This window comes from Olea europaea, chromosome 7 (genome assembly GCF_002742605.1).
Source record: "Olea europaea var. sylvestris chromosome 7, O_europaea_v1, whole genome shotgun sequence".
Classification (NCBI taxonomy): Eukaryota; Viridiplantae; Streptophyta; class Magnoliopsida; order Lamiales; family Oleaceae; genus Olea; species Olea europaea.
Window position 1 is genome coordinate 14,149,761 of NC_036243.1, and position 10,342 is coordinate 14,160,102.

Consider the following 10,342-nt stretch of genomic DNA (forward strand, 5'->3'; position numbering starts at 1 on the left):
CAATTCCCCATTCCTTCCATTCTTCTTCCCATATAATAAAAACATTTGAAAAAACAAAAATTTAAGACATTAATTAAATAAATAATAATAATAATTGTACATATATATGATTCAATATTATTAGTATATTATATTTTTAAAAATAAATAATTTAATTATAAACTTTTCATATAAAATTGTATAATTTAACAAAAAATAGATATTTTTCACCAAAAAAAAATGAATGAAAAAAAAGTTACAAGAATTCAATTTAATTTTTTCATAGAAAATAAAGATAAATAATAAGAGAGAGAAAGAATAAAAAATAGAAAAAAATATAATCAATAGAAAAAATAAATTTTAATCATACATGACCATATAATGTTAAAAGAAAGAAAGAAAGATTAAAAAAAATTGTGAAAGTCTTCCAAAATATCGTGATTCATGAGAGACAAATTTTAATATTTTATATGAGTACTTTCTACTTAAAAGTTAGTACTTCAGAGACTTTTATAAAAATCTCTAAAAGTCATTAAAATTTGAATACCCCTAAACTTATAGAAACTTTTAAAAAGTCTCAATTAAATACATTATGATTTTTAAAGACTTCTTAAAAATCTATAAAAATCTCAATTGAATACACCATGACTTTTAGAGAGCCTAAAAAAATCTCAATTGCATACCCCTAAACTTTTTAAATTTCAAAAAGTCATTAAAAGTCTCAATTAGATACAGCATCTCTATCACTAGGATTACAATCACGTTTAAATGATACTAATGTGACATTAAATAATAAGTAATATAATTAAAGGACCAATTTAATTTCACTTTTCATTTAACATATTATGATTCATCCCAGTGGGCTACTAAGCATGCTCAATCCAATAATATCTCATCTTCCATTCCGACTTTTGATTTGTTCAAAGGACTGTGCACTCTCAAATGAATACATGCTTATCCCCTAGAACTCCCATGCACGTACACTACTCCAAGGCTGCTCCTCCATTAAGCATCATAGTACCATCCAAAAACCAAAGCAAAAATCGAACCCGTTTCATTAATTTCGCAATCCCATCTGCATATGCCGCAACCAAGGATGTCTGGCGTCGGAGACAGTCGGCGCCGTCTCAACCGCCCCGCCGACAGGAAAAGGTGGTTTACTTGGACCATAGTGTTGACATGGACGATCTGTTATCGACAATTGGGCAGACTGAAAATGAGCACCAACTTTTTGCTGTAATGTCGCAGTATAAAGATCGAGTTCTTTCTATTCGGTTCATGGTCAGTCTTTTATCTCGTGAGCCTGATTGGCAAAGGTCATTGGCGCTGCTTGATTGGATTAATGAGGAAGCCCTTTACACCCCCTCGGTATTTGCATACAACGTTGTGTTGCGCAACGTGTTGCGAGCGAAGCAGTGGGCTCTTGCTTATGGACTGTTCGACGAAATGCGTCAACGAGCGCTTTCACCTGACAGGTATACTTATTCTACTCTAATTACTCATTTTGGGAAAGAGGGTATGTTTGATGAAGCTTTGTCTTGGCTTCAGAAAATGGAACAGGACCGGGTGTCAGGGGACTTGGTTTTGTACAGCAATTTGATTGAGTTATCGCGAAAATTGTGTGATTACTCGAAGGCCATTTCAATTTTTTCGAGGCTGAAGAGATCTGGGATAACTCCTGATCTTATTGCCTATAATTCAATGATTAATGTGTTTGGGAAAGCTAAGCTTTTTCGAGAAGCACGATCACTGATTAGTGAAATGAGGTCAGTGGGGGTTACACCTGACACTGTGAGCTACTCTACACTTTTGACCATGTACGTTGAGAATCAGAAGTTTTTGGAGGCATTGTCGGTGTTTTCAGAGATGAGGGAGGTTAAGTGTTTGCTTGATCTCACGACATGTAACATAATGATCGATGTGTATGGGCAGCTCGACATGGCTAAGGATGCAGATAGGTTGTTTTGGAGCATGAGGAAGATGGGAATAGAACCAAATGTTATTAGTTATAATACCCTTTTGAGGGTATATGGCGATGCTGAGCTTTTTGGGGAGGCAATTCATTTGTTTAGGTTGATGCAGAGAAAGGATATTGAGCAGAATGTGGTTACATATAACACCATGATTAAGATTTATGGGAAGACACTTGAGCATGAAAAGGCAAATAATCTTATTCAAGAGATGCAGAGTAAGGGTATTGAGCCCAATGCTATTACTTATTCAACAATAATATCAATTTGGGGTAAGGTAGGGAAGTTGGAGCGAGCAGCGATGCTGTTTCAGAAACTGCGGATATCTGGGATTGAAATTGATCAGGTTCTTTATCAAACAATGATCGTTGCATACGAGAGGGCTGGTTTGGTTGCTCATGCTAAACGTCTCTTGCATGAGCTGAAGCGTCCAGATAATATTCCCAGGGAAACCGCGATTACTATTCTTTCTGGTGCCGGTCGAATAGAAGAAGCCACTTGGGTTTTCAGACAGGCTGTCGATGCTGGAGAGGTGAAAGATATAGCCGTCTTTGAGTGCATGATTGGTCTTTTCTCTAGAAACAAAAAGTACACAAATGTTATTGAAGCTTTTGAGAAGATGAGAGGTGCTGGATACTTTCCCGATTCTAAAGTGATATCTTTCGTGGTCAATGCTTACGGGAAATTGCGGGAGTTTGAGAAAGCAGATGCCCTATATAAGGAGCTTCAGGAAGAGGGGTGTGTTTTCTCGGACGAAGTGCACTTTCAGATGCTGAGCCTTTGCGGTGCAAGGAGAGATTTTGAGATGGTTGACACTTTATTTCATAGCCTGGACTTGGATCCTAATATCAACAAGAAAGAGTTGCATCTTGTTGTTGCTAGCATATATGAAAGAGCAAATAGATTAAACGACGCATCTAGAGTCATCAATCGAATGAGTGACAGAGGAATATTGAAGTCTTGACAGTCTTTGCATGTGATAATGTATTATTCAAATTTGTTGTAAATTACAGCATTTCATAAGTAGATATTGTTGTTGAATTGTTTACTAGTGCTCGAGTTTCCAAATGGTTTAATTTCAGAGTTTGTTTCTGGTGGTGCAGGATGAACCCAAAATGTGTTGTAATCATGCTAAAAATCAAGAAGCACAAAATAATAATTGATAGTTCGGATTCATATCTACGAAAGATATCTTTGATATGAATAATAACAACTAGATCTTCCCCTCCTTCTCACAAAGTATTAGCCTTCAATGGAGCTAGCTAATAAAACAACATGGAGACAAGATGGGACCTAGTCTTTATATAGGAAATTATTGAGCTGTTCCATTACGATTTAAATTCTAATTAGGGTTTACATATATTTTTGGCAGACATACTTAAAATTACCACATCAAATTAAATATAGCATGTAAGGTGTAAAACGGCCTAATTGATTATTTAATAAATTTGGCGCAATCACAATATAATTATGAGCTATACATCTAACCAGTAAATTTTACAATCAAATGTGAGGCGTATATTAGAATTATTCCAACATTCTCCCACTTAGACAAACATTTGATTGCTATAACAAAATTTTTAACATCCGATTTAGACTACATAGGTGGCCACAAAGTATAGTTCCAATGAAGACACCTTACGAAATATGATCTGGTCCAATAAGAATGTTAACATCGAACATAAAAGTCATCACACCAATTAAGCGATGTAAGATCATTCCACAGCTACAAATGCTAACATCCTTATCAACATGAATCTCCATCCTCCAACCAATATGGTAATATTGATATGAAATTAGCATCAAATATTATAAAAAAAACTGTGATAATTCATATCAATCCTCATAATGCTTCAGATCAAAATGAAGCTATATATCTCTAAAAGAAACTCATCTTGTATCTTTGTTTGTCATATCTCGAGATTACAATAATATCATAATAAAATACATAAGTCAAATGCATGCTAAAAATAATTCATGAATAGGAGAAAATATATTTTATTATTGGAAGGGTTACCTATGTACCTCGTAAAGGGGACAAGCCAAAACGTAGTTCTTTTATATATACACTAGTCTATTGCCCGTGCAATGCACGGGCATTGTTATTTCGAGGGTAATGTTAATGTTCCTAGATAATAGATTTATTTCTCCTTTTTTTGGTGGCTTCTTCTTAAACCTTTAATGCATAATATAGCATTTTTTCATATACTCGCTTCTCCAAAGTTGAGATTATAGATACTCAACTTTATTATCAAACGTCATCAAAGTAGGAAATAATTATGAAAAAACTCTAATATTTATTAAATGGCAAATGGAACCTAATAACATTGAAGAACTGCAATAGAAATTCTAAACCTAGATGACCAAAATTATCAAGTCAAGGTAATAAAAGCACCTTTTTTCTTCCCTCCGCATGGAACATGATATCCTACCAGCAGATTTTGATGCTCGACAATCCAATAAATGTCAAATCACTATGCATGATTCAGAATGACAATAAGTAAATTGAACAAAGAACTAATCTTATATGCGGAACCAATCCCCAACTTGTGCTCAGAATCCCCTGACTTCATTTCTTTCTTTGCTTCGGTTAGTGATCCCCCCAACTCCCATTTTTATCGATTCATTTGGTCTTCTGTGAATTTTCTTCCACCTCTCTTTGAGTTTCATGGACTATGTCAATCACCAGTCTTATGGAATTCTCATCATCCATGGATTGAGTGTCGTTACTATTGTTGCATGTGGTGGATGATATTGAGGTTTAGTCATTCACAAATTCTATTAATGCAAATAACATTACTAAAAGAATTCAACAAGTTAATAGAACCAAAATTCAATCTAAATCATGGGAAAATATAGATAATAAAAGTTAAATGCCAGATAATACCTTCAGTAAGTTGCCTTGTCACATGGGCATTCTTTCCATTCGAAACATACAAATGATTTGATGTGATTAAAAATCAGATTAACCATCCAAATTTTCTTCTATCAATATAATCACTTGTAACAAATGAAATATACATCGAAGATTTGATGTGATTTAAAATAAAAAATCTCCTTTTCAACACGTGAAATCCTTATATTTTTCTGTTATTTATCCAGTAAAGCCTGGCCATTTGCATGACCCGACCTTTCATAACTCCTTTATGACAGGTAACATGTGCCAAGGTCAATGGTAGGATCAATATACTTCTATCATATATTTGAAGTACAATGGATGCCAACCTCTTTTCACAAGTTGCATTTGATTCACCAATGGCAAGGAAACTACAACCTGGAGATGTAATTGATTTCAGTTCCCGAGAACAAAATAGAAAAGGCTTTAGCAGGAGTACCAAAGCTAAAGTTCCAACTCATTAAAGAGAATCATTAATAACTGCAGTATAAAATACCTAGCACTTCCCAGTTTACAATTACTATATACGATGTTTAGGTGGGCTTATCTAAGCTTGCTTAGTTCACTCATAAGGCGGAGACAAAATCTTTTTTGTTGATGAGAGAACAACATCTTTTATGTTATTCTAAATAAGTAATCTTAGTTTCAAAACATTTTCACTTGTATATCTAGTTTGGGTTTTAAATTCCAAATTATATAAAATTCTAAATATATAGATAAAAAGATTATTCATGCTTCAGCATTCAGATTGATCCCACCATAATTGAAGACTTCGTCGGTAACTCTAGAAACCATGGTAGAAGGATCACAATATTGGATATATGAGAAAAAGTATATGCCATTCTATTGATTAAAGACTTACTGTCAAAGTCGCCAAGGAGAAACTCACTCAACCAATTTATCAATATGAGCTCCCCAATAATCTTTGCCAGCTCCTCCACGTTTTACCTGATTTCTGCAATGGAATGAGAGTACAATGGAATATAAATGTCTAAGGATTGCAAAGATGCAAAGACAAAGGAGAGATTAAGTTAGGAACAAATAGGGTGTTCAATTTCATCTTTGTTAGCATTTTTCAATTTCATCAAGCTGATACAATAAGAATTGAAATCCCGAATCTAAGTTACTATTGTTATTTTCTTTCTGAAATCTCAGTAATCAAACCTCTGATTTCTAAGCAAATCTTTTTCCAACAAAATAAAATAGAAAACAAAGATCTTTTCAAAATTTTCAGTAAACTTAAAGAGAAGCAATAAAAATGAAGCATGCACTAAAGTTTAATTTTTGGAAGTCAATTTCAACCTAGAGATCATTAGATCAAAATTGATTTTGACATCAGCATTAAGATAATCAATCAATCCCTTTTTAAAAAAAAAAAAAAAGAACAATAAAGTATCTGAAAATGATCATATTCTTAATTTCTTTGTTTGCATTTTGTATCATCATCAATTAGAGCACAAAAAGCAAGAAGAAAAAAGAAAGCCAAATTCATTGAAGACAACAAAATCCATATGAAATTCAAAATTAAATACTTTCAACTAACAATTAGAAGAAAATTTTGAATAAATGCACACACATATCTAAAATAGAGATAGAGAAAAAGATTACAATATCAAGAGGGGGTTTAAATGGATTCATAGTACTTATGTTTCCACGAGAGAAAAAATCAAAATAAACATTTCTTACCACTAGTGCAGATCTTCATTCTGTAGTATTAGATTCTATTTCCAATGTACATTATGGAAGTGGGCATTTCCTGCAAATGAACATCTGAACCTGAGATATGGGTTTTTATTAGACCATTAAAAGCAAGGAATTAAGGCTTCAAAAAATTAAATGAGCAATATCATCAGGAGGCCATGGACATTATATATGCAAACTTATATGAAATAATAAATATAGGTCATGAAAAGAAACAAAAATCAATATACTGGGCATATTATTTTTGCTAAGAAATGGGCCGAATTGCATCATGCTCGTAGGGCAAAACACATTGTATCATGCTCGTAGGGCTTCTCTTGTATATTATTAACTTAAAAGGTGGCACGAAATATATTGAACAAGAAGAGAATCATATATTTATTTAAAATTAATATTCAATGAATCCATTTTGGAGAACTAAAACAAACTTAGTTCTATCAGTGAACAGTCTATAGCGTCTGCAAGAAAAACATTAAAATAGTACATTCATCTACAAGATTATTGATCATAAGCAATAGTAAGCAATTAGTATGAGAAATATGTACCAGGAGGCAGCCTCTCTGTGTTGTGGCCAACGATGCACCTCCCAGTAAGAATAGGCTGATGATCGAACAGTTGAAAGATGCCTGTCATATATCATGTTTGCTTTTTCAATTTTGGATTATCACCTGTCAAAGAATGTAAAATCTTTTTAGTCATTTTCACTTCCCTCACTTCAATGAAGGTATCAAAATCTCAAATGTCTTGTCTAGAATTTCTCTAACCTTTTCGTATACCCAACTTGCAATGCACTGACTTTTCTTCTATAATGCTGTCCTGTTTGCTTTTGCAATTCTGGATTATCACCTGTCAAAGAATGTAAAATCGTTGTACCCATTTTCACTCCACTTACTTCATTGAAGGTATCAAAACCCCATATATCTTATCTTGTCTAGAATTTCTCCAACCTTTTCGTATTCCCAACTTCAAATGCATTGGTCTCTTCTTCTATAATGTTGTGACCACCCCTTCAAACTAAGGACTGAAAAATTCAAATTCTAAAGCAAACATACAAAATTCTTTCAACAGGCCTCTGATGCAAATAAAATGAAAACTATCCAGGTTCTGGCAATATTATTTGAAGAATTTCAAGCAGCAGAAATTGAGAGAATCTCTCTCCTTTCCGTATTTACATAATCCACCATGAATTTTCCCTTAATTACACACCCTTTTAGCTAAATATAATTACAGAGCCAGAATCGATTAGCTCAAAACACTTGATATCCACCATATCAGGATTCTATCTTTGCAGTAGAAACTGCCATCAATTATCTTCGAGTAAATAAGAAAGACCAGAAAAAATTCGTTCGTCCTCTCTAAAATCTAGAGATAACCCCCGAAATTTTCCCCAGAATACCTGTGAATCCTCATAAGACCTTTTTGCTATTGTCGTGTTGTTGTTCCAAGATCTTTACTTGAACTGAAAATAGTTCAATTTTCTCTCAAGTCTTTGTTTGAAATTTTAGTTAAACTTTCATAAAAAGGGAAAAATTTCCACAGGATCTGCAAAAGTGATCAAGAAATTGAAGAAATTTACAAGATTGGAAGAAATTGAAGGTCGATTCCAGTAATTAGTTTGAATCTTACCTTTTCTCTCCTTCTTAGGGATTGCTTTGGCTCGGTTTGTTGAGAAAGAAACTCATGAAAAAGCAAGAGAGAGTGAATGAAGAAAAAGAAAGCAAATGCTCTTTATGTAAAATATCTATATCTTATTGAATAACTAGATAATGAACAGTAAAGAACCAGTTTCAGTGTGAATCGGAGGGCAGCAAAATGAACAGTAGAGCCAACATTCACTCTTTTATATAAAGGCAATGAAATGATATAATTAATATTACTGATAAATTAAAATTAATTAAGTACAAATTCTAAAAATTCAATTCATTTACAAGCAATAAAACGTTAAATAAATGTTGAGCTGGAACTAAAAGGGGTGATGGACTACAAAAACCTCTCCAGATTACACGAAGGTGACAAGTCAAACAAAAAGAGTCATCTATTTTAAGCAATAAGAAAAAAAGTTGCTTCCGAAAAACAAGTAACCCAAATCTCGAACAAGTGAATTGTATTGAAGACACCATCCACATATTTTGAGATTTAAACTATTTTTATGAAGGGGAAAAAATATCAAAATCAAAACTTGCCTTATATTGACCGTAATAACACAGTAAAGGAGGACGAAACCAGTCGTTGGAACTTTAGGGCGAAAGGACGTTGATTTCTCAGAACTCTTCGTCCCTTCCACTTCAATGGCTTCATCCTCTTCAAAAATCAAACCGAAAGCATCTAAGAAAGTAAAATTCAATCCATAAATCCAAGATTTGAATGATAGTAGTCAGAGTATGAAATATTATCACCTTGCTTCGAGCCTCGGTCTCATCTTACTTGTCGGATTTTACCCTTCTTCATCCTCCTTTTTAGGATTTGATTTTGTTGTGGAACGAGGAGTTGAAAAAAAAAACTCAAAAAATAGGGAATGTCTGAATGAATGAAGTGAGAGAAAGAGAAAAGGTTTATACCGAAGATAAAAATAGGGAAAAAAATTGTTGCTCCGCACACCACGGAGCTCCTCTCCGTGCTGCGCGGAGTCTATCTTTCATTATTATTTTTTTATTTTTTTTAACAAAAAACAAAACAAGAAAGAATTTGAAGTCAAAAAGTGTTGGCTACTTTGTTTGTTGTCAATTTACATTAATTAGCACTCTGAACAAAGTGAGTACGATCGAATTCGCTATCAATTTTAAAGTCAAAAATTCCGGTTTCTATGTTTTATCGTTACATAAGAAACAGTGATATGCGAGAAGAAATTAAAGTGGGATTCTCTTTTTTTAATAAAGGGAATAAAATTAAATATTTAATTAGGAAACGAATTTGAAGTCAAAAAGTGCTGGTTCCTTTATTTGTTGTCCTGTTTGTATTAAATAGCTATAGTACAGCTTGTTAGCTTTTGTGAGTAGGAAAAATTAAAAATAAAACAGTGTTGGATTTCTCTCCGCACTGCGCTGAGAGGTGCTGGCGAAGAGGATCTCATTTCGCGCCGCGTGTAGTGTTTCACCAACTCTCCGCACAGCATGGAGGCCCTCTTTTTTTTTCTTTTTTTTTTGTTTATTTTTTTAGTACGTATTTTTGGTAATTTCACCATAATTTTGGCTACGGTTATCAAAATCACGCCCATAACTCCAATTCGAAAAGCTCTTTTCTGCACGCACATCGTGGCATCGTTTTCAAGGTCAAAATTCGCTGTTTTCCTTCCAAATCTTCAATTATAGCTATTTTCTTCCTTCTATGGCATCTTTTATTATGAAAACATACTTTCTAATGTTGTAAATATCTATCCAACGTCAAAAAAAATTGACATCATACACATAAATTTTTTTTGGAAAATGATGTAAATTATATTAAAAAAGTTGTTGCGAAAAAAAAAACATTCATAAAATAATTGATTTTTTTAAAGAAAAAAGACGAGTTATACGCTTTTTTAAATGTAATGTTTAACTATTTTCGATATTCATTTAGATCATTCAATTTGTCCCGAAACGAGCTTCGAAAAAATATAGAAGATTAATGAATTCGATTACCGTACAATCGTCGATGAATTTTTAAATTTAACCTGTTATCGAAATTCTTAATTTTTTAAATAATGTCTCTTTTAATATTAAAATAATTTAAAAGTTTATTAGGAAACTTTTGACGTCCAAAATTTAATAGATTATTTAAAAAATTAACTGATCGAAACAAAAATATATATATATATATA

The 10,342-nt window shown here is 32.9% G+C and overlaps 1 protein-coding gene and 1 long non-coding RNA gene across 4 annotated transcripts; one reads left to right on the forward strand and one right to left on the reverse strand.

Annotated features, from left to right (window-relative positions):
* The first annotated feature begins 839 nt into the window (after positions 1-839).
* LOC111397087 (pentatricopeptide repeat-containing protein At5g39980, chloroplastic) lies at positions 840-3,028 on the forward strand. The gene has a single exon (XM_023023820.1). It carries the CDS (start codon positions 922-924, stop codon positions 2,911-2,913), a length of 1,992 nt encoding a protein of 663 aa, XP_022879588.1. The 5' UTR covers positions 840-921; the 3' UTR covers positions 2,914-3,028.
* Positions 3,029-4,174: 1,146 nt separating this feature from the next.
* On the reverse strand, positions 4,175-9,109 carry LOC111397088. 3 transcript variants are annotated; one of them, XR_002703148.1, is made up of 6 exons: positions 8,943-9,109; positions 7,311-8,847; positions 7,092-7,214; positions 6,532-6,621; positions 5,708-5,800; positions 4,175-5,223 (listed from the first exon to the last, which is right to left on the reverse strand). It is a non-coding gene; the product is annotated as an uncharacterized LOC111397088 (long non-coding RNA). The 3 variants fall into 3 exon arrangements; XR_002703147.1 differs by having other exon boundaries at positions 6,532-6,601; positions 7,311-8,871; XR_002703146.1 differs by having other exon boundaries at positions 7,311-8,871.
* Positions 9,110-10,342: the final 1,233 nt, after the last annotated feature.